The sequence below is a fragment of the Diceros bicornis genome, chromosome 33, assembly GCF_020826845.1.
Source record: "Diceros bicornis minor isolate mBicDic1 chromosome 33, mDicBic1.mat.cur, whole genome shotgun sequence".
Classification (NCBI taxonomy): Eukaryota; Metazoa; Chordata; class Mammalia; order Perissodactyla; family Rhinocerotidae; genus Diceros; species Diceros bicornis.
The window spans coordinates 29,563,842-29,578,125 of record NC_080772.1 but is presented as its reverse complement, the minus strand read 5'-3'; the positions used below and the strand labels follow the sequence as shown (position 1 = coordinate 29,578,125).

The 14,284-nt window shown below is 36.2% G+C and overlaps 1 protein-coding gene across 1 annotated transcript in view; it reads right to left on the bottom strand.

Moving 5' to 3' along the window:
- Nucleotides 1-370: 370 nt before the first annotated feature.
- Nucleotides 371-14,284, bottom strand: part of PKIA (cAMP-dependent protein kinase inhibitor alpha) — a 94,151-nt gene continuing 80,237 nt past the window's right edge. Inside the window, exons 3-4 of the mRNA XM_058528926.1 lie at nucleotides 7,311-7,488; nucleotides 371-3,866 (exon numbers count right to left, since the gene is read on the bottom strand). Coding sequence (XP_058384909.1) covers nucleotides 3,787-3,866; nucleotides 7,311-7,461 — 231 coding nt within the window. The 5' untranslated portion in view covers nucleotides 7,462-7,488 and the 3' untranslated portion in view covers nucleotides 371-3,786. The remainder of the gene's footprint in view (nucleotides 3,867-7,310; nucleotides 7,489-14,284) is intronic.

Sequence of the window (14,284 nt, the reverse complement as noted above, 5' to 3'; positions counted from 1 at the left end):
TCTGTGTGTGTGCGGGTGGAGGCGGGAGTGGAAACTTGCAGGGGATTCTCATAAACACCTGTCTTCTGATTGAAAATCACTGCCCCGCAGATGAGCAAGTAAGAACCACAGGAGTGATATTGGGGCTTACGATTTAGGAGTTGGCTCTGGTAGATAATACAGTCCAGGAAGTCGGCTACTAGAGTGGAATGGAGGTGAAAATTGTTGGAGTAAAGACCAGGAAAAAGTGAGGCTGGATAGTGGCGACGTCCACCACAGGGAGGCTAATGTGTTGAATTTCTCCTTTGCCACCGCAGCACTCTCTCAAACACCAGGTACGTAGCATGTGTTCAATAAATACTCTTAATAGACTGTGCACATTTCAGAAAAATGTATTACTTTTAATATCAATTATCTGAGCATGCAACATCGCTAAATACAAAAGTCATACAAGCTCACAAATGACTTCAGAGACTGCCACTCTTTTAATTAAAGAACAATTTAGGGCCTATTAAGACATCATAAATCATAGATCGTTTCCTGTTTTCACTTGATGACTATACATTTTCTCCCTATTACTACAGGCTTCACTCAGAAGCCTTGCTGCCCAGCAGATACATTTCTTTTTCCATTTTTGCTTCTCTAAAGAGAAACAGCAATATAATTCAACTTCTAAAATGGTACATTTCCTCTGTGTCTGAGTAAGACTCAAGTGTAGGGCATTTACAGTGTGCAGCTCTGGGGGTATTGCCTAAAAATTGAAGGCTGCCTGTTATCTACTGGAAAAATATTTCTATGAATTTATGATAACAATATGTTGGCATAGGATGCTTAACAATTGATAAAAGGTACATTTGACAAGTTCACACGTTGCAAATGAGTCGAAAACTGAGAGTGTCATAGTTCTAGTTAATTAAACCAAATAAGTAGCATGGAACATAAAAGATCTGAACCATGCTAAATTTACAGACTACAATGTCAGAAAAATATCTTTGAGGAAGTATAACACAAAAAATAAATTCTAATTGAATTTCTTTTTTTTTAAAAGTGCACTTTCTATGATCTAATGACATCTGTATCATCACTTATCTAGGTAACCTTAAAAGACAATTCCCCTTTCTGGGACTCAGTTTCCTTCTCTAGAACATGGAGGCTGAACCAGTCCATCTCTAAATATTCCCTTACAGATCAACATCCTCTGTCATTGGCTTTAGTTTTACGGCATGTGCAATAGAAAGCTTTTTGGAGACAAAGATAGGTTCAAATGTTAATTTCATCATTTATTAGGTTTTTAAGCTTAGAAAAGTTATACCTTATTGAGACTTGATTTCCTAATCTGTGAAATGGGATAACCCTATCTTTTTAATCAAATTGTTGGAGGCTTAAATGGGAGAATATGTGCTGGGGAGCGATGAATATAAGGTCAGTTGGTTAAAAGGCATTCAATGTGTATTAGGAAATCAATGCCTTAGTTTTCTACCCTTTCCTTCTCTCTTTAAAAATTCAATTCCATGTATATTACTGACTTGCCAGTAAAAGTATTACAATAAAATTTGGAAGATACTGTGAACTTTTGCTGTGAGACATTTGAAGGGTGTGGACATTTTGGAAAGTAGATTTTTATCTTTCAGCTTGGGAATGCCTCTGGGTTTGAATGTAGCAGACAAAGTAGCAGTAAGAGATGGAAATAATTCAAAAGCTCCATATGACTTTGAAATTCAGCACTATTATATACTCAAACACAAGCATGACACCACATGCATTAATAATAGTATATCACATAGGAATAAAAACCCTCCACATATACTCAGCACTAATCCTAAACTTTACAAAATCACATGAAATCAGTTTGGAATTCCACAACTTTAAGGATGAAAAGAACTTTACTTAGATTTACAAGAAAGCTATGAGGATACTAAATGAGGATATTGAAAAAGTGATTTTATGAGTTGGACGTTTTCAACGGACTACCAGAGATTGTCTAAAATAGCCTCAGGAACCTTTTTCCACTTGTGAGTCTATTGATAGGTGGATTTGTTTGAATTTTAACTGCACATTTTAGACCCTAATGGGTTAGACAGATGGAAATACTCTAAAATTTAATCTTTCCTCTTTCTGTTTTCCGAGACACTCACACTGTTAACATTTTTTCTAGTAGCATATGATTGAGGACCAAATGATACCCATGCCCTTATCCCACTCATTTGAAAAGTAGTGTAAAGGGAGATGAAGGCAGACTTACCTTTCATCCTGTATTAGACTACAAAGGAGGGCTGAGTTCCTGGTATGTCCATATAGATTACCTGCCACTTAGCCTACTTTACATAGGACTCTATCTAAGATCTTGAGGACAGTTAAGTGGGCTCTTTACTGTAAAAGGTCTTCCTGTTGTCTGCTATTTGTCCAGTAATTCATGAGCCATTGGCATATTACTGGTTCCTTATTTATTACCACTGATAAATGATTTCATAATACTGACCAGAGGGATTACACAGCTCACAGAAACTTTCCATGTAAGAACCATGATGTCAAAACACAGCAGAGGCCACCAACAGTATTAATGAAGATTTTGTTAGCTTCTAATGATGATTATTATTGTATCAGAATGCAATTCACACTAATTATTAGTAAAAGTTTACAAACATTAAAAAGTGCATAATAACATTTGGATCTGATAGGGCTGATAAAAGACATGAAAAACACAACACAAGGGCTTTATTTTTGTGATTGGTGTCCACATGATTGCAAGGAGATCATTTTCTCCATCTTTTGTGGCTCCATGGAGATAAGTTGTCCTCCAAATTTAAATAGTAGCATAGAACATTGTGAGAAATTTGATTCCAGTAGAACAAAATATTTACAGTTCTCAGTATTATCTTGGCTTCTCTTTCCCATCTTCTCAATTCTCCCAAATCCTCATAATTAAAAATAAAAATATTAGTTGGGAAAAATTCCCTACTTGGGAATAAAACAAAATTTGCAGATTAAATTCTGGTCTGTGCAGACACCAAACAGAGTGAATTCCGGTAATATTCACATTAATGGATATTTTCAAATGCCTATATAATAAAGTAAAGGAGTGTTGATGAATCTGTTAGAATTAATCAATTCATCAACACTTAGTCAAAGGGAAAGATTAAGTTAAAAAGAAAACGTGTTCTATCCTGTGTACACCACCACACTATGGAGAAGAAAAAGACACAGCCCTTTTAAAAATGAGTGGTATAAAAATTCACAGTAACATACATTATTTTTGTTTTTCATAAGCAATCAAAGAAGGGGGCAGTGCTGAGCATCTATATTGTACAATACAAAACAGTGTAAATAACACAGTATAATAACACACAGATACATAATGCTAAAAACAGTGCTTTCTGGATGGTTCTTTTACTGGGTGAATACTTGGGCCAGAGATATTTAAACTCTGGGGTTCAACCAACCCTTTGCAATTAGACACAATTAAATCCTCTGACATTGTGAGGGGCCAGATGCTACAGGAAGAATCATCATCTAGATCGGTGCTACCCTCTAAAAGCATTTCATCATATGGTCAAGTGAAAGGATCCGTACAACAATGACGTCCCAACACAAGCCACATGATTTCAACCATTGCTCATGACAGAGGTAGAGAAAAGTCTGTCTGCAGCCGCAGCCTCTGCCCCCATTTTTAACATGATAATGAGCAGGTTCCTGCAACGCAGCACAGCCATTTTCTTTTTCCCCTTTCCACTCTTGGAAACAAAGCATTCCAGCCAGGCCTGGAGATGTGAGACATTGTCGGGTGTCGACGAAGGTCAAAGTGGGGTGTTAGCTTTCGGACTTTCCTGCCTCCCCCTGGGCTTCCCCGCTTTGTTCTGTTGAAGTTCGCTGTGCATCCTCTTCACCTTCTGTAAGAGACAATGAAAAAGGAAGACAGCAAAATAAAAACTTTTGCTTATATTTACCGACTTTCAATACATCAGATCGGAAATTTCAGAAATACTCAACAAGTCTGAAATCCTTACAGAGCCAAGTGCATTTTCTCAGTAATCAATTCCTCATCAAGAAAATAGCTGAAGTGTTTCAAAGGCTAGCTAATTCTGGTTCTATGAACTTGGCACAGCACGGCTCAAAAACAAAACAACTGAATTTTCACAGTGGTTAGTGATTATTTACGCTTTTGATAAATAGCCAGGAAGTCTCATGGCCAGGTCATGGCACTTAAATATAGTTTCATAGGTTGCAGAAATCAGAAGTCTCTTTAGGCAGAAATCAGAAGTGAGGAGCAAGTTTTCCTTTTTACTCCTGACTGTCTCATTTTAAGAAATATAAAAATTGCATTTTACATTATTGATAGCACTTGATGATAACCCAGCTGATTTCTCAAAGGTTTAATTAGTTTAGATTAAAAGCAACAGTGGAAGATGAAAGGACATTATGTCAGCTGGTCAGTCCCTTGTCAGATAGTTAGGATGGCCTCTGGCTTGCCCTTAGAGAACATATGCACAACTCGAATAAAACCACCCTCGTAACTGCACCTTCGGCAGCAATCTCAGCTAGTGACACAGCAAACGCTAAAATTAAACAATGCTTTCTCTCCATATTAGGTCACTTTACCTGAGCAAAAGCTGTAAGCAATCCTTGATTCAAAGATTCATATATTTACATGTGTTAGTTCATTACTACGCAACCAATATGGCTTACTGGACAAAATATTTTGGGCCATTGCAATAATGTAAATTATATCAATGTTTACTAAGAGTTTGTTACCATAATTCAAATGGATAGAGGTAAGTGGTCTGGTCCATTCTTTAGATGGTAATGTTGAAAGGCAGTTTCTCTTTTGCTATTAACAAGTACACGCAAAACATCTCACCTTACACCATACTTTAGGGACATTAAAAGCAGTTCTTCTACATTAAAAAAAAAAAAAATCTGTTCTAAAGGGATTCCAAGAGTATGACCAGGCATTATATATCATTTTCATACACTACTTTCATTATTAGAGCAATGAACACGCTCCCAAGATGTGCAGATGGCCTGAATCTGAGATGTAGATTAGCATGCAATGAGAACTTGATAAACAGGAGACGGTCTCAGTAACCAAAGGAATGAAGTCAAATTAGGGCAGATGCAAGACAGTAGAATATTAAGGATGAAAGTGACTGCATAAATACAAGATGAGGAATTTGACTCCCATGGGGCTTGGGACTTTCTAGTGTCTGGGGACGCTTCTCAGAGCTTAGTATAATGCTGCAAATGCAAAGCTGTGGCTAAGTAGATGCTGTTAACAAGTCAAGAGAAACATGGGACAGCAATATTGTTGAGTATAAACTAAAAAGAAGCTGAAACATTCAGGAATTACAAAGGAAATCCCTCACAATTCTCAGCTAGTGATATTTCATTTGTCATTATACATGTTAGTGTTGTACAGTTATTACTTTTAGTTATTTGTATTAGAATAATAAAGTCAGTGCTCTTCATATTTTGCCTAGTTCTGGACTTTATTAGTTGAAGAGAAACAGAAAAATTTTCAAGGTCCTAGAGAATTGCAATTAACATGTAGAAATGTTTAGAAAAGAAAATATTTGGAAGCATAAAGATACTGAATTATTTTAAATTATTTAATAATAACATAACATAAAATTACTTTGTTTATTGTATTTATTAATATAAAATATCAATTTATTGTTTAAATTATATAATAATTAAATATATTTTCTTGTATAAGAAAGGTCTTGGGACTAATGAGTCTCAATTTCAGTGAAGACAGAAAAAGAAGAAACTAAATTGCACTATGAATAAAAATGTCCTAATATTAAGGGTGCCTAAAATTAATGCAGATTATTTAAAATAGAATATTAATATAAAAATAAAAATATGTCCTATGAAAGAAATTAGCAAATTCTCAAAGACTGCAGAAAAAATATATTTACTTACCTCATGACACCAAATTGGAATAATTCCCTAACGCCTGTCTCAGAGCTGTTTGAGAAGTAACTCCTGGTAGTAATAGTAGAGAAATAATGAAACCTGAAATATACATAGGTCTATATATTCCAAGGTGGTGATGTTAAAGTTTTATTTTAGATCTGAATTTGAAAAGACCAATCCGTGACCTGTGGACCTGTAGCCACTGAATAAAGTACTGTCCCTAGGTATTTTAAGGTAATGTTGCCGAGCTGTTTCACTAACAGATACTCTGACTCAGTTTTCCTGTAACTGAAAGGCTTTCCCATAAAAATTCTAATAGCGAAGAAGTATTGAGTGGTTACCATGAGTCAGAAACTGATAAACGCTTTTCAGTGTGGTATGGTTCCTTAATCTGAACTCCTTTTTACTTTTAAAGGTTGTTTTCCTCAGGGAAATACACTCAACTTTGATACTTGCAAAAACTACAGATGGAGGACCTATCAAGGGATTCATTCAAAACTCAGAGGTACTTTGAGTATCAAACTGGTTTTCCGTTTTTATTGATAAAGTTAGTCTCCTTGGGTAAGAGTTTGAGGCCCAATAGTAAGACAAATTTTTCCCAAATCCATTCTATAATGGAAGGAAAACAAAAAGACCTTTTTACCTGAGACTTATTTATCTAACAGACTATTTTATTTCCATTCTCAATAAAATTGGTCCTGGAGACCCTTTTCTTTTGAAATAGTTCTTGGAATTGAGGTCCATCAGATTCATTTGCGAATCTTGTTAGGCATCTAACTCCATTAAATATTACAGGTGGCCAATATTGTCAAAGGTGGGAGTTCCAACTATGTTAAATATTCTACTTAAGAGATTCAGAACTTTTCTAGACATTAGGATTTTTTAAAAACCCAGGTGTTTTATTGATTGTATTTGTAAAATCAGATTAAAGACTTTGCATTGGAGTGGGAAATCCTGAAAAGAGGTCATTGAAAACGGAGTAAGAGTGATTAAAAGATCAGTCCCTGGGGCCGGCCCGGTGGCGCAAGCGGTTAAGTGCGCGCGCTCCGCTGCGGCGGCCCGGGGTTTGCCGGTTCGGATCCCGGGCGCGCACCAACGCACTGCTTGGCAAGCCATGCTGTGGCGGCGTCCCATATAAAGTGGAGGAAGATGGGCACAGATGTTAGCCCAGGGCCATCTTCCTCAGCAAAAAAAAAAAAGAGGAGGATTGGCGGATGTTAGCACAGGGCTGATCTCCTCACAAAAAAAAAAAAAAAAAAAAAAAAAAAAAAGATCAGTCCCTGACTTTTATCCTGCTTTAGACTGTTGATAACTCTATTAGGTTACTTTCAAAGGTGGTTTTTCATGCCTTAATCCTACTTAGTGAAAGGCTTCAAATCATTCTATGTTCATAAAGAGATGTGTGTCAAACGACTCACCTGTCTTGTTGATATCAAGACCTGCTAATTTCAAGGCTAATTCATTGCTGTTGCCACTTGCAGAGGAAACCAGGATGTCATGTATTGCATTTCTTCTACCCGTTCTTCCTGAAGCAATAAAATCTGCATATGTAGTTTCCACATCAGTCATTGCTAACAAATATCCACATAGCAGGGACTACAAAACAGAGAAAAATTAATAGGTAAATATAACGTTGGTCATTGGTAAACATTTAACCAAGACACTTCTTAAGTTACTGGCCTACAATATGAATGTGAAATAATTGTGCTGCTTACAAATCCATAGAGCAAGTAATCCTTTTATTTTTGATCAAGGGTCAGGGGACTTTTTCTGTAAAGGGCCTGATAGTGAATATTTTAGGCTTTGAAGGCCATATGGTCTCTATCCCAACTACTCAACTCTGGTGGTAGTGCAAAAGCAGTCAAAGACAATATGTTAAATAAATGTAATAAACAAACTGTATTTACAAAAATAGGCATAGGGACAGATTTGGCCCACATGCCATAGTTGGTAGACACCTGGTTTATATCACGAAATTCTCCTTCTCTAATACCATTTTAGTCAGTCTTCAACTCCAGAGAGAACTACTTGAGATCAATAGCATGCCAAGGTTGGGGGTGGAGTGAAGTGGTCCATCCTAGAGGTAAGCAGTAAGCAAGCGTCTTGTCTGCAGAGAGTCTAAGGTCAGTAATGATACTGACCAAAATCCAGTTTGCTTTTATTATCACTATGCACCAGCAATTCTAAACAATGTTAGTGATCAAATACTGCTCCCGGTCCAGGAGGACAGCTTCCTTGTGGCCCTATTGGTACGTCACTGCTTGAGAGGAATAACAATCTTTCTTGACTGACTCTTTGAAATAAAATTTTCAAATTTACAAAGGAGTCAGTAAAAGTGAGTTTTCCCAAACAAACATGGTGATACACATGCTTAAATAAAAACTTAATGAAGAAAAATATTTTCAAGGTAAAATATGAGATGTGTATTAACAAAAGACCACCATACAAATCTTTAATTTCTTTTTCTGTTTAAATTTAGATCCTTCCCTGAAGGTCAAAAGAGAGATGACTACTAAGATATAAAATTCAGTCGTCCCTCGGTACCAGCAAGAGATTGGTTCCAGCACCCCCAGGGATACCAGAATCCGTGGACGCTCAAGTCCCTTAGTCCGCCATCCATATCCGCGGGTTCTGCGTCTGCCGACTCAACGTTGAACCCGCGGATACGGAGGGCCGATTGTACTGAATTTCTGTCTGGTTATTTTGTTTCAACAGAACTTTAAAATAACACAATTTCCCTCCTATTCCTAAACATTCCAATTACATTTTACTATAGTTTGAGATTAAAAACTCACACCAATAATCAAGAGAATGGAGTCTTTTCAAAATATAAGAAATATGGAGGAAGGATGTATGGTGGAACCCATACATCATCATGTGCACGCACACTGGCACTCTGGAATAACTTGATGCCATTTAGGGTGCAGTTTAGGAGGGTAGCCAGCAGCAATTCCTTTAGGCTTAGTTCTTTTGCCAACATTCGGAGGAGGGAGCTGTTAATTCAATCTGGAGATAACTTTTATATTCTTCAAGAGGAAGGCGAAACAGGAAAGAGAGAAGAATAGCATAATACAAGTTTTGAAAGAGGAACTAATGCATGCTTTACTATGACTATATTACGGATGACACTGGTTTCCCTTCAACTATATTGTTTTTTACAGGAATATGATTTAATGATTGTTATCATCTTATTTAAAATTTCAAAATGCTCCTCAGAAGATATTGGTTTTAGTCCTGGCTTTGCCACTGGCTCATGGAGTGACTTTCAGAAAATCACTTGACCTCCTGGTATTACATTTTCTAATAAGTAAAGTGGGACAGCTGGATGACAACATCATTAATGCATTTCAAGTGAAGGTGTAAAAACAACGATCACTCAAAACTATCTCATTTCTAAAATCTTGAATTTGGAAATTTCCTTCTGTGGTCATAACCACATATTCTTTTTCTTTTCCTCTTACTCTTAATGAATCTGTTCTTCACACTGGTCATATCGTTAATTCCTTTAACCTTCTTAATTTTAGTTTCCTCTAGGTCCAGTCTGGATCAACTGCCCACCATTTCATATAGCTTCTTGTTAGCATCAAGAAGTCCCTTGGATATGTTGTCACCTTGACCTTCCTAAGCCTCACCTGGGAAAACAGCATGGTGCACTCTCTCTGATCATCTTAGTGGGTGGCTGAGTGTTACCAGAAAATGTCACAAAACTGTGCCAATTGGCTGAACTAGAAATTTTTGCCTGTTATCAGCATACACTCTGAGTTGATCGAAAATTCTAGTTGACTCTTCCTTATGCTTTTCTCTATGGGAAGGATCCCAAGCCTTTCCCAGTTCACATAACCAGACACCACCTGCCTTAAGAGATGACTTTGCCTCTTCCTTCTCTGAGAAGATATAGGCTATCTGCTGTAAGTTCTCTTAAACTTCTTCCTCTCTCAAACACATTTCTCTGTAAATCACTATTCTTTCTTTTCTAGATGAACTAGCCTCTTTCTTTTTAAGGGATGTTATTGATTTTATCTTCTGTCATCTTCTGTAGGACCTTGCTCCATTCACTATTTTTTTTTTTTTTTTTTTGCTCAATGCTTTGAGTCTTCTTTTTCCTCTGGATTTCTCTCTTACGTTTAAAAGCATGTTCAAGTCTTCTCTTACTAAAAAAATGAACCAACCATTCAACCAAATACGCTTTCCTCAACCTTCATACACCTTTGCATACCACCTCTTTCCTTCATTAAACTTCTCATAAGAGTTCAGCTACTTTTATTTTCTCACTTTCCTTGAACACACCTTCAGGATTTTTGTATTCCATTGGCTTTTATATAGTACGTTTATATGGAGACTACTTTCTTATAGATCACCGAAGTGATCTGTATTAACAAGTAACTGCTTAATGTTAAAGTTTCTTGTGAGTGTCCATCCTGTTGAGTGGTCTACAATACAGGACCCTGCCAGCTACATTCTCCCTGAAACTCCTCCCTAGCACATCCAGCAAGTTATAGAGGCAAGATTATTACAGAAATCAGACTTATCTGTATTTGCATTTAGACTTTTCACTTACTTGTTATGCTATGTCTAATCTCTCTGTACTGGGTTCTTCATCTATAAATAGCGATAAATATACTCAATTCTCAAGGTGGCTATGAGAATGTATTTGGATTACGTATCTAAGGAGCCTAACACAATGTTTGGCAGGCACATGTTGGGTAGGTGCTGATGAAAAAACCAGTTGTCATTTCTTAGCTTCCCTGATACCCAACTACCCTGGTTCCATCCTATTTGACCTTTGTATTCACAGAGTTCTCTTCCTAGGCCACCTGTTGAAATAAGGGCACATTTTGTAGGAATTTAGGATCAGTCCTTGACCTTCTTTACTTCCTGACTTGAATAACTCATCTAATCCCAAGGCTTCTAATTCCTCACTATGGATAATGCAAAAGTGTACATCTTCTGTTTAGACTCTTCTCCCAACCTCCTCACATGCAAGGGCAACTGCCTGCTGAATAGGTATTTTCCACTTGGCTTTGCACAAGCATTTCAAATTCAATACAACAAAATAAGACAACAACAAAACACAGAGAAAACTGGCCTCATTAATACACAGGGTTGGAGTATATTTTTACATATTTCTCTCACTCGATGTCCATGTCTAATCACTTGCCAGGTCATGTTGGTTTTTATTTGATGTCACTCATGTTTATTCCCTGTAAAATACAGGAAAAGCTCTTACCAGGATTATTGCTGAATTTTTCCACATTCTGGAGAGAACCTACTTTTGCTGCTTTAATTTCAACTGCTCGCTCTCATATGTGATACGCTGCGGAATAATGCACAATATTGTTCCAGAGCTTCTCTGCTGGTGCATTTGTTCAAGTCTACTATTCCACCTGGAAGGCATTTCCCTGACAAACTTGCTTGTCGAGATGGATTTAGCCCTCAAAATTCAGCCAAATGCCGTCTTCTCTTTGTCGTTTCCCCGTCTCTTCAGCTAGCGCTCCCATGGGCTTTGATTTGTGCCTGCACAGGGCACTTAAACTCTAACTAGCCATATGGTTATCCCTCCTTCTAGACAGATCACAAGCTCTGACAAGACAGCAACTGCATTTTGTTAATGTTTTCATTACATACAATTCCTAGTAGAGTCCTTTGCACATAGTCAGTGCTAAAGAAAAGTATGTTGAATAGAACCTAACAATGAGGAAGAAATATATTAATCACCTTTCATTAGTAGCCACAGAGAAATTCCCTATTTTCCCTAGTTATACTAAATTACCAAACCCTAAAAATCTGAATTTTTTACAGGTAAAGAATCTGAGGAGCAGATAGGTTAAGTGATCTGCCCATCTTCGCATAGTTAATTAATTAAGTGTCTGGAACAAAGAGCTACACAGCCTTCTTCACTCTGTCTGCTTTTCCAGGTTGCCTGTCTGCGAATAATGAGTTTGGATAAAGTTTCTGACCTTGGAGTAATTCAGTGCTATTAGTTATAAAGACATTTTCATTACCTACCCCACCACAATTAACCAACACAGTATTTAGTTTCTACTAAAGATTTAAAGATTTAGAATTGCACATGCACAGCAACCTAGCAAATATATCTCATAAAAGTTTAAGGGAACGTGGGGTTACAGGAGTAACTCATTTCACAATCATTGTTATTGCCTTTCACTGTTAGTGTCTTTATAGCTTTTTAAAACACAGGCCTTTAGAAAAGCATAACTGCTATTCTCATCTGATAACAATGCTATGAAGTAGGCAAAAACATCTTAATCTGAAAATGAATCTCAGAGACGTTAAGTGACTGCTAACTAATACACAGACCTATGACTTAAACCCAGGTCTGTGGTTTTTGCATGATGAGCATTGTATTTTGAAATAAAGGTCCTGGTTTTTTGCCATTATCATTTTTCTATGTAGACTGTCATAATAACACATGTGCATGTGGGAGTTTAGATCTAACTCATTTTGCTGATAATCGTTTTAAGGAGATTTGAAATACCAAGAATGAGACAGAGAAAAGTGGTAACATTTTCCATGAGAAGATATGAATTAAAAGGTTACCGTGCTGTTAGCTCAGGGACAATCTTCCTCACCAAAAAAAAAAAAAAAAAAGATTACTGTGTTATGATTTGTATATCTGGGAATGTTAAAAGATCCTGGTGGTAATTCTACGTATAAGAGAGGAGGCAACAGCTTACTTCAAATTTTCTCTTAGTGTACGCCTAAGTGATGAGCACATGGAAGAAGAAACAGGGTTATGAAAGATGTGAATGTATATTGTGTTCACCTTTAAAATGTGTATATAGAGCTCTCAGTTTGATTGAGTGAAAGACAATAATGATGATTGTGAGAAGAGCTTATTCCTGTAAACCTTTTCTCCACTTAAGCATTTATGAAATACATTTGCCAGATTGACATGCATTCAATTTTAAACCTTTGAAGTAACACAGAAACTAAGTACTGGGCATTCAATTACGGTAGCTGTTATAATCATTATTATAATAATAGTTATTATTATGAAAGTAGCATTTCATTTTTATTACATTTTCTTTCTCCAGACAATAGACTTACGTCTCAGTAAAAAGAACAATAGCTGATGAATAACACATATAAATACGTGAATGAAGGAAGAATACATTTTTAAACAAAATATCTAGATGCTGTGAACTCTATATTTTTTTCTTTCTCCTCATGGTTATATTTCTTTTAGTGAATTCCCATTAGGTATTCAAAAATAGTTATTTTTACATTCACAGTAGCTATGATATTTTTTCTTTCAGTTAAGCATTTAAACACAGCTCTTCAACTTAGTGATACAACTACCAGAGACCGGAAGTATCTTTTACACCAAATATACCACTGTATAATGACTTGTAGTTTCGCTTAGAAATTCTGGGGAAACTGTTGCCAAAGGATTATGTCTGACAAATATTCATCAAAAAATGACTAAAGTTAAAAAAATAATCTAATAAATGTCAGCAGCTGGTAGAGGTTTAATAGAGTAGTAATTAGCACACATTCTGGCCTTATAAAAATAAACTAATCAGAATAAAACCTGGAAAATTTACCAAAAGTGGGCTTTGATTCTTCACTAGAGTTGCCTGTTTCTGTTGCTATAATGAGAATTTTCTAGACATGACAAAATGGTAGTATTGGATATAAACAAGATAATGTGCTATTTTTTTGTATCCAATTCTACAAAAGAGCCAATTATACTGATGCTCAAAGTCTGATTAGAGGGAGAAAAAGACATTTTATTATTTAAGTACTGTACTGTTTAAAGTTAGATTAAACTTTAAAGCATAAATCTCTAAATATTGATATCTAAAAATCCAAACAAAATTCATGACTAAGAAATAAACTTGCTCTTTCTCTTCCCCCATTTATAAAAGCCTCACTTTCTCACGCTTTAACAAAAGAAGCAGTATATTGATATTCTAAAAATTCTTCATGTGTATAATGGAATTCTAAACTGAGATTCATGATTCGTGTTGGTCTTTTCCTTGTTTATGCCTTTTGCCTTTTTAAAGATCATATACACAAATTATTTGAGATAATAAACGAGAAGACTTTGCCCTAGTAGAATTTATAGATTTAGACAGATTGCAAGAGGTTAGAAAAAGTAGGTACTTACGTCTCCTATAGTAAACAAATTGATGCGTTCCACACAGATGTATCACAAAAGAAGTCAGGCCTACGAAGCTGCTAAAATGATTTTTATAGTGACATTGAGTCATGAGCCAAATGGTGACTGGATAACATGCTAATTTTACTCCTGTAAACGGGGACATGTGAAATGAGACTCACAGACTTGGAAGAAAGAATGGAGAGAATGCCATCAGCAAGCACTGAAGTCTTCTCGCTAACATGAATGGTATGAGTTCTTTTAACTTTA